At 41.1% G+C, this 16,641-nt stretch overlaps 1 protein-coding gene across 1 annotated transcript in view; it reads left to right on the forward strand.

Moving 5' to 3' along the window:
• Window positions 1–599: 599 nt before the first annotated feature.
• The window catches only part of Gpr176 (G protein-coupled receptor 176), a 126,889-nt gene continuing 110,847 nt past the window's right edge, over window positions 600–16,641 (forward strand). Inside the window, exon 1 of the mRNA XM_004861530.3 lies at window positions 600–1,579. Coding sequence (XP_004861587.1) covers window positions 1,288–1,579 — 292 coding nt within the window. The 5' untranslated portion in view covers window positions 600–1,287. The remainder of the gene's footprint in view (window positions 1,580–16,641) is intronic.

Consider the following 16,641-nt stretch of genomic DNA (forward strand, 5'->3'; position numbering starts at 1 on the left):
GACCTAATTGTATTCACCATGTCAAAGACCTCTACTACGTACTTTCCCGTCTCCTTTTCTCTTCCACCGCTCTTTTCTCCGGATCCCGAACAGTTTTCTTTCGCCCATTTTGCGTCTCTTATTTTGCCAATTCTGGTTTACTTGGTTATCCCAGCTTCCCAACCTTTCCATCAAGCCAGCAGGGAGCTGGTTCCCACAGCTCTTCATTGCAGGAACCCACTACACCTCCCTTAAGCTGTGTCCGTTACAGAAATGAGACCCAAATAGGCCTTGTTAACTATACACCGGCTTCCTACATTTCACCTTTCTTAAATGCTTAAGCTACACTCAAGGTTTGACTAAGGCTTGGAGCCTGGCTCCCCGCGCAGGCAATCATGAGCCTGCAGGTAGCCCCGGCTAACGAGACTCAGAACAGAAACATCCGTAGTAAATGAAGCGAACTCCGGGAGGAGTCGGCTGCGTGTCCAAGACAGCCAGACACTTATTCTCGGCGTCTCCCACGCTCCCCAGAAGTCACAGTCCGCGGGACCAAGATGGCGCCGGCCCCCTCGGCAGTGAGAGGGGCGGGGCTGCGCGCGTCACGTGGTCGTCCCTGCGGGCCACGCGCCCTGGGCCGCCCCAGGCACGCGCCAGGAGCCGGGCAACCGCGGGGTCTGTATTACAGCCCCGCAAGAGGCGTCCTCCACAGTCTCTGCGAGGTCACCAAGCTCTGTCCCAGCAGCGGAGGGGCCAGGAGGGAGGCCAGGAAAGGGGCTGCCGGCAGTGCAGAGGCAAAGCGGCCCAGAAGGGCTGCAGAAGGCGTCTTTGCGGGCGGGGGTCCGAGCCCTCCGCGAGGGGCGCCTTGCCGGACAGCTCCCCGCCCGAGGCGGGGCTGCGGAGATTCGGGCGTCCCGGGTCGTGGGCGCCGACTGGGTCTTGAGGTCCCCTCTGAGCTCTGACCACGCGGCTTGGGCATCTTGTGGGTTTCACATCGCCCTCCAGCCTCGAAGCCAGCAGGACTGACAAATAGCTTCAGCCACACTGTCCTTCCCAGCTAGAGGCGCCCGAGCCCGTCCGCCCCCGGGGACCAGTTAGAGGCCAAGGTTGGGGGGAGGAGGGCGCGCCTCGGACCGCCGCACGCCCTCTTCCTTGTGTCCCTGCCTGCGGGTGGGCTCGGCCGCGCAGACCCCGGGGAGGGCTTCCCCCCGCGCCCCTCCATGGGGCGGCTGACTGGGGCTCGAGAGGGGACGGGCATGGGGCGCGGCCTCCCCTCCCTCGCACCCCGCCTCCCCGGCGGCGGGGCCGGCGATGTGGAGACGTGAAGGAACCCGCCGGCCGCCCCGGCTCTCCAGGGCTCCGCCAGTGCCCGCACGTCCCTCTGCTCCAGGGGCGGGCGGCGAGCGGAGCCAGAGCCCCAGCTTCACCATGGGGCACAACGGGAGCTGGTTCTCCGCGAACGCCAGCGAGCCGCGCAACACGTCGGGCGCCGCGGCGGTGGGCGCGAACCGCAGCGCGCTCGGGGAGCTGGGCGGCGAGGTGCAGCTGTACCGGCAGTTCACCACCACCGTGCAGATTGTCATCTTCATCGGCTCGCTGCTCGGTAAGCCACCCGAGGGCACGGGCCCGGGGAGCTGCGATCGGGAGCCGCCGAGCCGCCGGGGGTTGCGGGGTGCCTGGCGGAGTGCACACAGTTGGAGGAGGAGCAGTTGCAGGGAAGGTGAGCAGGGACGGTGGACCTCAGGCTGGGAGCATCAGAGTCCCGATGGGGCTTTCGGGTGGCCAGAGGACGGTGCGTCCCGGCAGAGGGTAGAGGGCTCTCTCCGCAGACGGCCCTGGCGGAGCGCGGGGTGGGCGAGCGATGGGGACGACGTATTTTTTCACCTCCCGAGCCCGGAGCAGCTCTGCCCCCAGCTCGTGTTTACAAATAGAACAAAGGTTCCGTGGGATTTTGTTGTGAGGAAGGAATATTATTTTTTGTTAAAGATGTGTTTTGGGCCACTCTCACTATTACAAAATAATTGTTTTCAAAGAGACTTATTTTGTACGTATTTTATGGTTTCTTCGGAACGTCTGTCTGGTGGTAAACAACCAAGTGAAGTTAAACTTTATGTTGCCTTTCGATTTTTTTCAACCTCCGAGTAAAACCACCATTTCTCTACCTATTTTTTTTGAAATATAGAATAAAGATAGGATAAAACAAAACGAAACGAAACCCTATTCCATACACAACGGATTTCCCCCCTTGTTCAGGGAAGAGATCAACAGACTGAAATGAGTGGCTAGTAAAGCCGTGTGTCCACTAGTGGGAGGATTACCAGTACTTCTCACTACTCTTAAAGGATACTACTAGTTAGAGCTATTCTTTAAATGACAAATGACAGATACAGTCAAGATTCATTTCCGTTGAGATTTGCCCAACATGTTGCATACTTCTTACAAAAACTGTATGTGTAAATTCTCTGATGTGACATCATAAGGATATGAAAAGATTGTTTATGATTATATGTGATATTATGGGCAAGAGCAGTCTTTGTTTCAAAGTAGAAATAGGCTGTTTTCCGTAATTTCCATGGAAACCAAGATAACTGACACAAAAAGTCCATATTTGGAAGAATTTTAGATGTTTGAAATTTGTCTTCATACTTTTTCTGACATCCCATTCCATTCTTCTGTAATACAGATTCCACTTCTGTCATAAAGGCATTTTCAGTAGACATAAGTGTGATTGTCTAGATTTATGCGGTTTTTATGGGTGAATGTTAAATACACACATTGATAAAACAAAAACCTGTCTTCTGAATACTTTTTAACATTCATTTACTAAACAGTGAACATCAAATAGATACTAAACATATGATGCATGGAGTTAAATTTCAGTCTAGCCAAACTTAAAGTGTAGGTTACTGGGGAGGGAGGAGAAATGGCTATATTTTTATTTCTGCAGGTTTTCCCCTTAAGAAATATGTTAATATGTGTGTGTCCACTAATGTGTGTACATATTATGTATAGATTAGATACATATCTGTATCTATATTTTCCCTGAGTTGATAACTTTGAAAGATGGTATTGGGAGAATTTTTTTCATGGCTTGACTCCCAAAAAATTGAGCCCTATTGAAATAGAACAAAGAGCATGTGTGTACAAGGCGTATCAATTATTGGACATATAATAAATGTATCTTCTGCTTTCCGTGTCCTTTCCATTTTTGTTGCTCACATTGGATTTAGGAATTTATAGGTAAATCTGCTGTTTTCTGCTCTTTTCCACACCAGCACTTGTGAGAGAGATACAAAACCTGCTTTCATGGGTATCTCTGAAGAGGAAACTATTATCCCTTTGATTTTCAGTTATACCTGAGTATACCTAGGAGTACATTTTCCTCCTTGGATATTACTGGTACTTGGGCTGCTTTAAGAGACATTTCCGTTTATTTTTTTCTATTTTCAGAAAATACAAGTATAGATAGTATTTCTGGTGTCCTTGAAACCTTAGCTGAATATTGCCCTGTGTACTTGTTACTTACTGGTATTCTTGATTCACTGTTCTCTGGGGATCTGATCTGTTCAAACATATCTATGCACACTCGAGTTCTCCTGGTAATGCCAGTTGAGGTGCAGAGCTTAAGTTCCAAAGCCATGTGTAGCCAGTTGCAAGGCAAGTAAATTTGGGAAGCATAGTTTAAAAGTCCCAAAGTAAAGAAAAGTCATAGAACAGAAACAGGAGAGGAGTAAAACTGGGAGGATAGAATAGTATTGAGAACAAATGATTGATTAGTTGATTTAATCAACTTTCTTCCTCTGTTCCCTCACACATAGATAAATGAATTTTCTTTTATATTTTCCATTTAAACAAATGCAAATCTGCTTCCCACATTCTCTGAATAGATTTCCTTTTACTAGTCTTGTAGGGACCTACGATTATGTGAAAATAATTTCATTGTACTATTGATGTCTTGCAGCTCTTTTGAAAAACGTTTTAGTGCCCTGTAGCAGGGAAGTTCTTAACAACTTGGAAAATATATTATTTCAGCCAAAGGGGACATTACTTTCTCTATTGAAAATGAACTCAAGAATCATGTATGATATTATTCCGGTAACTTTTGGGCATTTGAATAAATTCGAGTTTCTCAGCTTTCTTTATGCAACATCTTGGAATATCTTCAGATATCAGAAGATCTTGAAAAAAGAGTCAAATAATTTAGATTTCCCTTCAGTTAGAGATGGCTCACATCATGTTTAATAGTCAACAGTATAAAAACGAAGACTCAAAAAGATTTGGAATCTCCATTTCCAATAAATGCTTTATATTGAACTCCATACATTTGACCACCCCTGCCTCTTGGATTCACAATGAGAAAGCTGGGCTCCTCTTTGGTATTTTAATTTAAAAAAGTGGTAGTTACGACCTAACCTATTACCTCTAAGCTACTCCTGCAGAGAGTGGATGCTTGTCATCTGTGCTTATCATCATTGGAGACATAGAAGATTTTTATAAACGAGTTTGATGTTTAAAGAAAACTAGCACTGTGGACAGTAGCCAACATTTATGTATCTTACACTGAAATTTAAGAAAATATTTTTCTTTTAAAACCTTTTTCCTTTTAAAGGCTTTCCTTCTTCCTGCCCAGCTACCAGATCTATGGTTCTTCTCTATGTCCTCTCTGCTCACTGTTATGAAGAGAATATTTGTACCCCTATTCATACGTGGGGCACAGATACCCACCTTGATGGTATATCACGTTATAGTGTGGTCCCATGGTGGGATCAGTGCCAGAGAGCTCTGTCTTTCTCTTTCTACCATGTGTGGATATAGCAAGAAGACAGTTGTCTGAGAGCCAGGAAGAGGGCCCTTCCAGAACCTGACCGTGCTGGCACCTGATCTGGGACTTCCTAGCTTCCAGAATTTAGAAATAAATGCTGTTTAAGGTATCCAGTCTGTGGTATTTGTTTGTTTGTTTGTATTTTTTGTTTTTGTTTTTGTAGTACTGGGGATCGAACTCAGGGCTTTGCACTTTCAAGGCAGGCGTGGCGCCACTGAGCTAAATCCTGGGCCCCAAATGCCATTGAGATTTTGATAAGGATGGCATTAATCCTGTACCACCTTTTGAGTGGTATAGACTTTTTTTTTTGCTTCTGGGAATTGTACTCGGGACCTTGCGTGTGCACCTTGTGCATGCTAGGCAGGAGGTGGAACCACTTAGTTAAATCCCTGGCCAGTCTGTGGTATTTTGTTACAACAGCCTCTACAGACCAACATACCCACAAATGATCTGTAGTGAGCCATTGTGAAATTGACGACCCCAAGGACAGGTCCAATTTATCTATTGCTTGTTCTGTAAGGTGGTCATTGGAGTATTCATTTCAAAGGAAAGATGGGGGAGGGGGCTGGAGATCGAGCTTCGTGGCAGAGTTTTTGCCTAGCATGGGAGAGGCTCTGAGTTTCATCCCCAGAACAGGAAAGAAAAAGGAAAGATGAGGACTGATTTGTTGAGTCTGTTCAACAGATATGGGTAAACACCATTTTTGCTCATGCTTATTTATAGTTTCCAGCAAAATCATATGGTATACCAGCAATGTTCGTCATTATTGTTTGATAGAAAAATACACTGTGTCTTTGGTATGATTTGAAATTCACCAGATAATAGCTGGATAATTCTTGGAGTTCCTTAAATGTTTGGTAGAAAAGATGTGTTAGTACTAGTTTGTCCTTATAATTATAATTCATAATTATGCAGAATCATTTTTAGTTAACCATAATTATAACCAATAGTAATGTAGTATCATCAGACTTACTTCTGCATGGTGTTTCTGTTTTGGCACACCTAGAAACCTAACAGACTACGTCAAGTATAAGATATTGTAAATTGACCTAAGGAGTCAGGAAATGGCAGGATCAATAGTTAACCTGAGTGGATGATTCTAATATAGTAAATTGAATTGCCTTGCATTGTCTTTGATTTCCATATGGTGAATGTATTCCAAACCCATTCCTTCATAGTATGATATGATAGGCAGAAAAAAATTAATGTGACCTCCATCTAAATGAAATGCTGGTTGGTAGCCCTATGCATCTACTTTCTTGGGCTTTGTAAGTGTATATTTCCCCTTTCTAATTCCTGGAAATAAAATTCTCCTTGGAAAATCTTTTTTAAAAATAAAAAAATAACAGCTTTAAAATTCAAGTACTATAGAATTCAGTTAGTTAAAGGATACAGTTTAATTGGTTTTAGTGTATTCACAGAGTTGTGCAAACATCACTATTATTGAATTCCAAAACTTTTAACACCCCACAAAGAAACCGTGTACCCATTAGCAGTTGCTCCCAGTTTCCTCTCAATACCTTGAGCCATACACAACTACTAATCTACTTTCTGTCTCTGTAGATCTTCCTGTTCTAGATGTTTCGTATGTGAGTGTTTTCTTTCAACAAGCAAATTCTTAGGTTTCATTTGTGTCTTTGTTACTTTCTTGTTGCTGGGACAAAATGCCTGACACAAGTTAGAGAAGTAGAAGTTTATTTTAGTTCACAGTATGTAGAGGTTTCAGTCCATACTTAACTGGCTCCAAGGCAGGGTGGCATGGCAGAGGGGCATTGCAAAGGAGAAACAGACCATGATGTGGCAGGCAGAAGCAGTGAGCCTTCCTTCTGCTTTCCCTTTCATTCTGTCCAGGCTAGAAGCCTATTGGTTGGTGCCATCCACACTCACGGTGGTCTTCCTTCTTCAGTAAATCCATCATCCATACCCATAACCTTGCTAAATCAATCAGTGAACTAATCCAGTATCATACTCATGATCCAGTCTCTCCCAAAAGCCCCACCTAGGAGTGCATGAGCCTTTGGGAGGACATCTAGATATGAGCCATGACAATCTACATTGCAGCATGTATCAGAACTTCATTCTTTTTTATTGCTGAATAATATTTCATTGTGTGGGTATACCACATTTTGTGTGCCCATTCATCATTTGATGGACATTTGGATTATTTTCACTTTGGTGCCATTATGAATAATGCTGCTGTAAATATTAATGTGTAAGTTTTTGTGTGGACATGCTTTCAGTTCTCCTGAGTAAATACTGGAGTGGAATTATTGGGTCATATGGAAATTTGTTTATCCTTTTTAGGAACTGCCAGGCTCTTCTGGAAAAGTGACTGCATCATTTCACATTCCCACGAAAGGTGTGCGAGCTTTCTTTTCTTATTTTACATCCCTGACAGTATTTGTTATTATTTGTCCTTTTGAGTATAGCTATCCAAATGGGTATGGAGTGGTTTCTCACTGTGGCTTTGATTTATATTTCCCTAAGAGCTAATGACATTGAACAACTTTTCATTTGCTTATTATCCATTTGTGTATCTTTTTTGAAATAATATCTATTCGTATCTTTTGCCCATTTTAAAATTCAGTTATTTATCTTTTTATGTTGAATTCTAAGAGTTCCTTATATGTTCAGAATACTAGACCTCTTAAATATAAGATTTGTGAATGTTTTCTATTTTGTGAGTTGCCTTTTCACTTTTCCTGTTAGTGTCCTTTGAAACACGAGTGTTTTCCTGAAGTCCTATTTATCTAATTTTTTATTGCTGTTGCTTGTGCTCTTGTTGTATTTAAGAGACCATGGCCTAATGCAAGGTTATGAAGAATCATTCTAATGTTTTCTTGTAAGAGATTTAGAACTTGGCTCCTTGATTCATTTAGTTTAGTTCTTCAATCAAAAAAACATTTTTCTTTTTAGACAAGGTCTTGCTTTGTAGTGCAGGCTAGCCTTGAATTCACCATTTAGCCCAGGCTGGCCTTGAACTTGCGGTGATCCTCCTGCCTCAACCTCCCAAGTGCGGAGATGACAGGTGTGTGCCACCATGCCCGGCTTCTTTAATCAACTTATGTTAATTTTTGTGTATGTTGCGGCTAGGAATCCAAATTCATTCCTTTGCATGTGAAAGTCCAGTTACCCAAGCACCTTTTGTTGAAAAGATGATACTTTTCCCTTTTAATTGTCTTGATGTTTTTCTTGATCTTGTGAAAATTTTTGAAGACATCATCCCATTGAAGGGTTTTCATAAATCTTTGACAGGGAGTAAATAAGAGACAAATCTTTTTCCTCTTGAAAAATTTACTTACATGCTTTGAAAACATAGTCTAGAAACTGGGCTAGAAATGTGGCTGAGTGGTAGAGCATTTGAAAAGCCTGTATGTGTGATCCTGGGTGTGATCCCTAGCACAGAAAAACAAAACAAACCAAACCATAATCTAGAAACAGAGTCATGGAGGGGACTAATGACCTATCCTGCATATTAATAGAGACTTTGTAATAGCTTCCTCTGTTTCTTAGATTCTTGAACTAAAGCTAGCAATAAGACTCTTTTCATGAGTGCTAATGTGCCTTCTCTTTGTTAAAGTTTAGGGATTTACAGCTGCTTGGAGGTTGATAAATGATCTAGTTCCATCACAGCTCTGGTACAGTAATGTTTCTGACAGGAACTGCTGTCATCTAAAATAACTAACTGCAGAAATATTTAAAACAGTTCCACTTTTGCAGATGTTTCTTCTGGTGAGTTCATTGGAGCAGGAAGATGTATTTAAAATTGGTCTATTGTCTTATTTTTTTCATACTGGTCCTATTTTGTTTGGGAACTTACTTTGTGGTCATGTGCTACTGAAATACATCCTTTTATTTAGGATTAGAAATTCAAGGCATTAAAGTTTCTTTTTATATGTTGATAAGGTATGGTAGTAGAACATTTTTGATATTGGTTGACAACATAACTAACTTATTGCCTGGATTTTTCAGTTTAGTGACTTTAAAAAAATTGGTCCCAAAGTGCCAGTTCTCAGATATTCTTGGTTCTGCCAATGAGGTATGCTTTTTACTTTTTTTATTGGGTAGGATTTTTATAGAATGGGAGAAAATTTATTTCAAAATAGGAAGAAGCAGACATGGCTATGTTTTCCTCTAGGGATATCTAAATCTCTGAAAGCATTTCTTTTGTGTTTGGCCCCAGACTTTGCCCACAGGACATTTTTCTGACCAAGTCATTTTAATTGAGTAGTGACTGGAAGCTGTTGTGAAAATTGTTTGTCAAGGAACTTCCATGTTAGCTGGATACAAAATTTTTAGTAGTCATACAAAGATAAAAACTTAGAGGAAATTTTGCTTCAGTTGGAATGTAGGAGCAACTCTAGACAAAATTTCGAAAGATTTACCCCTGGGCTGGTGGTGATGAACCTATGGCACGAGTGCTACAGCCAGCTGTTCATCATTGAAAGCTCTAAAATGTTTGCCATTGCTGCCCTAGGCAAGGACAGAAAGTAAAAAAACCTTATTCTTAGAAAATCTACCCGCATATTTTGAGTTTTTGTCCCACTTCTTCTCAGGTACTTCTTGTTTTCTTTTCCTTTGGATGCCAAGTAAGGTTAGTTTGAATGATTTCCCTGAATAAGCATCCTGTCTTCCAGTAGCTGTATTCCATTCTTCCATGATGGCATGCTAAGTAATCATTTTAAATGTTTTGTTAGCAGCTGTTAATGGATTAACCTTTGAAGATACTTTTTATTTTAATTTTATTTATTTAATGATACTGGAGATTGAACCCAGGGACTTTGCACTGAGCTACATTCCCTGTACTTTTAAGTTTTATTTAGTTTTAAATTTTGAGGCACAGCCTGACCAAGTTGCTAAGTTGCCCATACTGGGCTCCAGCTTAGTATACTCATGCCTCAGCCTCCCAGAGTTTTGGGAATATAGGCATGTGCCACCATGCCTGGCTTAAAGGTACTTTTTAAATAAAAAAGTTCACTATCTTAAACAGAAAGGATGATTAACTGAGCATTTTATGTCTTTGCCAGCAAGAGAGAGAAATGGATCGAATGGCTCTTTTAGGAACCTCTGATCATATCATATGGGCAAATCTATAGCATAGAAGGCACTTAGAAAAGTGGAGGGGGTTTTTGACACACCTATAAAAGAGCAGGAGGGTATCAAATAGGTACTAGTATCTTGCTCTTTGTGGTTTTAATTTCTTCTTTTATCTCTATTATAACCAACTTTTTTGTTTTTGTTGTTGTTTTTGGTACCAGGGATCGAACTTGGGACCTTGTGCCTGTGAGGCAGGCAGTGGAAGCACTGAGCTAAATCCCCGGCCCTCCAACTTTTATAGATTTTGTAATTGATAATTTGGCATTCATTAATCACAGGGCCAAACTAATGCTAAAAATTGTTTATATTTTGACCCAGTTTTTATGGGTTTGTGCAGACCATGTTCCAAACCCTCTAACCACATTGCCCCAGCTTCAGTCTGCTCCCTGCCTGATAGAGAACATTGCCACCTAGCTACCTTCTTCCCTTGTAGTAATAAAGATGTAGTCCCAGCCTCTGTATGTGTGCTGAATTCTTGTGGCTCTGCTTGGCACAGTATGCCTCTTGTTTCTGGGGGATGGAACGCACTTCTTTCAGTGACACTCAGTCTTACGTATACAAATCTCAGGTACATTTTTAAAGCAGTCTCTAGTAATTTTAAACATACTGTTTGAGGCTGTTACCATCGAGTGTTATTGGCAACTCTTGCCTATGGTGCGTTATTTCCTTGTGTGTTTCTGAGTTTTTTATTGTGAGCCCATCATCTTTTTTGAAACATTCTGTGAGATCTTGGCCATAGAAGTAGCCTTCCCAACACTTTGACATTTGCTTTTGAGAGGTGTCCATGTTATTCCAGCTGGAGACTGAACCCACAGGAAGAGAAATGTCCTTGTCATCTCTCTGAGGTGTAGGTTGGTTTGAAAGCCTCTTTTCCACTGAGGTTTCTGCACTCTGAGGGGTTGGCTTCATGCAGAGATTTCCATTCCAGTTCTTTGCTTCTGGGAGAGGATTAATATTTGGGGTCTAGCATTCAGTCCTTAGGGTTGTTGAAACCTGAAGTTAGTTATGAGGGCCTTTTTTTCTGGTCCAAAACAAAAAAATCATCCCTCAACGTAAGCACTGTACTGTCTCTTTGTTTCGTGCAACAGAGAATTTCCTCATATCTTATAACTGCAGCTGTGAATTTAAAGATATCTTCTTATACCTAAAATGTACCAATAAAAGAATTTAAGAAAAAAAGAAAGATAGCTTCTGTTTTACCCATCATTTTAAATTGTTTGTAGTAGTGTACTAAGTTGATTAAAGTTTCGTCTTCCATGTTGCCAGAATCAGAAGTTGAAGATTAAGCAAAACATATTAAAAGCAGAAAGTGGGGTGATTGTTAGACTCGATTCCAGATGACATTTAGCCAAAATTTAGATTGCTATGCAGTGGGCTGGTGAGATTTGGTCAGAGTAAAAATGCCTTGGAAAATTAAGGAAAGCTAGCAGCAGAATGGGAGAAGAAATCTCAAGAATGTTTGGGAAATCTGGCCTGAAAAATATTAAGGACAAATAGTTGATAGACAAATTTGTATAAGCTGGGAGGAAGGTACATAAGCTGGCTGCCAACATGGATCATTTACTGGAGGCGGGCTGTGCTGAGAGGTCAGGGGAGTTTTTTATCTTTATACACCTCTGTATTTTTCATTTGTTATTTCAAGTATGTATTTCCCTTATAATGGGAAAAGAAAAAAGAGAACTTTTAAAGATAAAAAAACCAATAAAGATGTGTATATCTTTAGGTGTACATATAGGATGTGTACAAATATTTTTAATACTTATGCATTTTGACCTTCCAATACTTTAATTTCATATGATTCAAACTGATTTTTAAAAAAAATTTATGTTTAAATAAATTAGGGTTAATAGAGGCATATCTTAAAAATTACTTGTGAGAGAAGTACCTGATTACAAAATATTGGAATATTTATGACATATAAGTTTGAGTTTGGATGTGAAGAACCAATCCTTGCCTTTTGAGAGGACTAGAAGGAGTTAAAGTGCTCTGAGGTACAATGAGAGTTTTGGTAAGAAGAGCACTTCAACCCATTTGTGTGTAAGGACCTATGTTTTGACATATAATGTAAGACTTAAGTAAATTTTACTGAATATAGTTTTACTATATAATTTGTTTCCCTGTTATTTTACATTCATAAAACATTAACATTGTTTCTTTGTCCTTTTAATCCAGTAGGTCCCATATATCTGAAATATAGCCCTGGGGTCACATGCAGAGCCCACAATTTGAGTGAGGCAAACCTACCTCTCAAGGGAGCAATGTGACAAGGCTGAGATCCGGGAGAGGGGCATACTTGAGATATCTACCCAAAATTGTTACAAGCCCCATTGTAGCCATTAAACTTGAACTAGTGCTGTACCAGCTCAATAGCTACTTCCACAACTCCTGTTCCTAGTCTAGCTCAGTCATTTATTGTAGAACTTAATTAATCATATAATTTTGACTCATGTAAATTTGGTTCTACTAAAATTCCATCATGAAACTAGGGCGTTATAAAAGATCATTGATGTGGAACAGACTAGAAGAAGCAGAAACAACTCCAAACACACTCAGCCACCTTATCTTTGACAAAGGAGCCGAACACCTTCACTGGAAGAAAGATCGCCTCTTTAATAAATGGTGCTGGAAAAGCTGGCTTTCCACATGCTGAAGATTGAAACTAGACCTAAATCTTTCACCATGCACTAAGCTAAAATCGAAATGGATCAAAGATCTAAATATTAAAACAGAAACACTGAATCTGGTGGAAGAGAGAATAGGTAGAATGCTTGAGGACATAGGAGTAGGCAAAGACTTCATGAACGAAACCCAGACTGCATGGGAAATACTACAAAGAATCAACAACTGGGACCTCATCTTATTACAAAGCTTTTGGACAGCAAGAGAAACCACCAACAGAGTGAAGCCACAACCCACAGAGTGGGGAAATTTTTTTTACCAGCTCTTCAGATAAAGGACTGTTATCTAAAATATATACCAAACTCAAAAAAATCAGACCCCCCCAAATTTAAAGACCCGTTGCAAAAATAGGCATCTGAAATAAAAAGACCCTTCTCAGATAAAGAAATGACTAATAAATATATGAAAAAATGTTCAGCATCACTGGTCATTTGAGAGATGCAAATTGAAATAATGCTGAGATTCCATCTCACTCCAGAAAGAATGGCTGCTATCAAGAAATCAACCAATGACAAATGCTGGAGGGGCTGTGGGGAAAAAGGAACCCTGCTCCACTGCTGGTGGGAGTGCAGACTGGTTCAACCACTGTGGAAATCAGTGTGGAGATTTCTCAAAAAACTAAAACTAGAGGTTCCATTTGACCCAGCTATACCTCTTCTTGGTATCTTCCTGAAAGAATTAAAAGTATCATACCACAGTGATATATGCATACCCATGTTTATAGCAGCACAGTTTGTAATAGCTACATCTTGGAAACAGCCCAAATGCCCAGTGGCTAAAGATTTTTTTTTATATACAATGGAGTACTACTCTCCAATAAAGATGGATGAACTTCAGACATTTATAGCTAAATGAATAGACCTTGAGACCATACTCTTAAGTGAAATAAATTGGACAGATATGTTTAAATACTGCATTATTTCTCTGGTGTGAGAAACTGAATGTGGAAACAAGGACTGAGATATATATTGGACGTTGGGAAATGGGAAGAAGGTGTTCAAATGGGAAGGGGAACAAGGGAGGAGGGAGGGAGAAAGGAAGGGACAAGAAAAATAAGTGAAAATAGAAGGAAAAAATGGAAACAAAGCTTTTGTACACAGGGGAGGGAGCTTGAGGAGGGAGTGGGATAAAATAAAATCTTAAAGAAGATCATTGACAAGGAAAATAATTATATATAAAGCTTCTCAACATACTGCAATGCATGGTTAAAATCTCAGTAAGCCAAGTGTGTATCCCTGAACCCTCCAAATTATCACTGTATCAATTTAAAAAAAAAATCTCCTTTCCCCAATACATACAAAGATTTCTTTTGATGGCCTTGTAGTGAAAATTCAACTGCTCCTGTTCCATTAATTTGTTGTTTTCTTGTGCTTTCACACTCCAAGGACTTTATAGAGAAATGTCTTCAAACTGACTCCAACAATATTTTGATGGGTGGCTTTTCTTGATTCTGAGGAGTCCCAGGAAACAGCTCTTTCTGGCTTGCACTAAAAACTTGCTTCACCAAATTTGAGGCACTCTAACCGACTTTCAGACTAAGCCATGAGTGCTAGGCACCTTGGTAATTTAAGTAATTTTTTTAGCACTGGGGATCGAACCTAGAGTTTTCACTCTGAGCTACATCCCCAGCCCTTTAAAAAAATATTTTTTTATTTTGATACAGGGTCTTGCTAAGTTGCTAAGTTGCCCAGGATGGACTTGAATTTTGACCCTCATGTCTCAGCCTCTAAGAGTGCTGGTATTACAGGTGTGTACCACCACCTCGCTCTTCTTTTGTCTTCCTGATGAAAGTTTCTCCCCTGGGTAAAATTTTGGAGTTAGAGGCAAAGTCAAACATATACAATTTCTCTTTATGACTCCCTCACCTTTATTCTTTTGAGGAGTTTTTAAAATGCAGAACAGATTAACGAATTATCATAAACCCACCACTCAGGAATAATACTTTAACATTTAAAAATATTTGTTTCACATATCTGAAAATATTTGTTTCAAATCTTTTTGAAAATAGATCACTTTCATATTTTATAAAAATAAACAAAATATTTCAGGTACAGTTCAATGTCCCCTGTGCTTTTCCTCAGTCATTACTCTCCCTTCTCTTTTGGAATCAGTCACTGTGCTAGGTTTGGTGGAAACATCTTGTTTCTGTCCTGTTTATTCTGCCTTATTCTTGCCTGTTATCACAAAATTCTTACCAATTGATACTTGATCAGTGCCTATTAAGATGACTCTATAGGTATTGTTGATTTCTGTTATGGTTTAGATCTAAAATTTTCCCCCCTAAAGTCTCATGTACTAGGCATGAGTCTTTTGAAGATCATGGGAGTGCCATACTCATCCGTGGATTAATCTGTTGATGAGATTGTGTACTGATAGGAAGGTAGGGCCTTGTTGGAGGGGTGGGTCACTGGGGACATGACCTAGAAGGGAGTATTCTTGTCCCCGGCCCTTCCTTCTCTCTCTTCTTCCTGATGGCCATAGGTCGACAACTTTGCTCTGCTTTGTCCTTCCACAGGCCTTTTCTGCTTTAGAGCTCAAAAAGTGTGGACCGAAACCTCAGAGCCACAAGAATTGAGCAGGAGCGTAGAGATAGTCTGGCCGCTGGAGAGATCCTCATGGTATGGAAGAGGATGGTCAGGTGGCTGTGGAAGAGGTCAGGAGTGGAAGGTCATGTTCAGGCTCAGGGAGTGCTGAGCCTAGGAACATAGGGTGATGAAAGCCCTGGAGTTAGCTGAGGTTCCTGGTTGTCCAGAAGTCCAGAGGAGATTCTGCTGGACTGGGAAATATTTTGACAGCTGTCTTGAATCATTATACAATTTCTGATTCTTTTTACCTCTCCAGTAAACATCTTTTAATCAATAGCTTTTTATACATAACTAGTTGTTGATAGTTAATATAAAAACCTAGTAGCAAAGGAAAATAATCTAGCTATGTGAGAGAAGAAAGATATTGTTATTGTTATATGTAACTGCCCAGAGGATGATGAGCTCAACATTTTTGTGTTGGAAGCTGGCTTCTGCTTTCCTGTCACAAATGCTCTGGCCTGTAAGGCAGGCTGTGGGTGAGTCCTGAGAAATGCAGCCCTCACCACTGTTGGTTTGTGGCATGGGGAGGAAGTCCTAGACATCTGGCAGGTGTCTGGCAAGGGGAACGAGCTGCTGTGTGTTTTCTGCTTCAAATGGCCAGTGTCCCGCTCTCTGGATGGTCAATGCGGAAGACTTCTGTGACTTCTGTGAGATGAGGGCCCTTCGCGGAGGAGAGATTAGGGCTTGGAGGGGAGAGTGAGGCCTGGCTAGCCAAGGTCCGGGCGCCCAAGTGCACAGTAACATCTGGGCATTGTCATATTAAATGGGTAAGACAGATGTGGAAGTCACAGAGCAAGTGGGGAAAGGTAGAGAGGGCCAAAGCAGAGAGATGCTCCACGGCCTCCCAAGTGTCTTTCAGTTTCTTTAACATGTCAAGCTCAGTACCACAGAAGGCCATTGACCCTGCTTGGCTGTTCTCTCTCCCCAAGAATGTCCTTCCCTAGTTGCTTTGTATGCCTGCCTTGCATTCATCTTTTAAATTGCAGCTCAAGTGACCATTTACCTCAAGGAGTTCCTACTAGTTTTGTAACATCACCCTGTTGTGTAGCAGTTTTAACCCCAGAAATGATCTTATTTGTATAGTGGGCTATTCCACACCATGTGAGGACAAGGACTTTGCTTCAAACACTACTGTGACCCCAAGATGTAGAACAGTATCTAGTACATTGCTGATGCTCAAGAAATAGTGACTGAATGGGGACAAAGAGTAAGTCAATTAAATAACCACTATCCCGATTTGCATGAGACTTAGGGACCTGTGGAGAAGTACATTAATCATGTCTATAGCCAGGATTCAGACACACATGCACATGTCCAGTGGACTAGAGTTGTGTTTACAAAAGCCAGATGTCTGGAGGGATAGCAAGTGTCTTAATAGGAAGTGCACAAGAAACAAAATTATAGCCTGATTTGAAATAGAATATGGCTATGAAATAAGACAGGCAGCAGTTTGAACCAGGCAGCATAATATATGTATGGGGA

This window comes from Heterocephalus glaber, unplaced genomic scaffold (genome assembly GCF_053883595.1).
Source record: "Heterocephalus glaber isolate CG9 unplaced genomic scaffold, H.glaber_assembly_v1.0 deba00000809, whole genome shotgun sequence".
Classification (NCBI taxonomy): Eukaryota; Metazoa; Chordata; class Mammalia; order Rodentia; family Bathyergidae; genus Heterocephalus; species Heterocephalus glaber.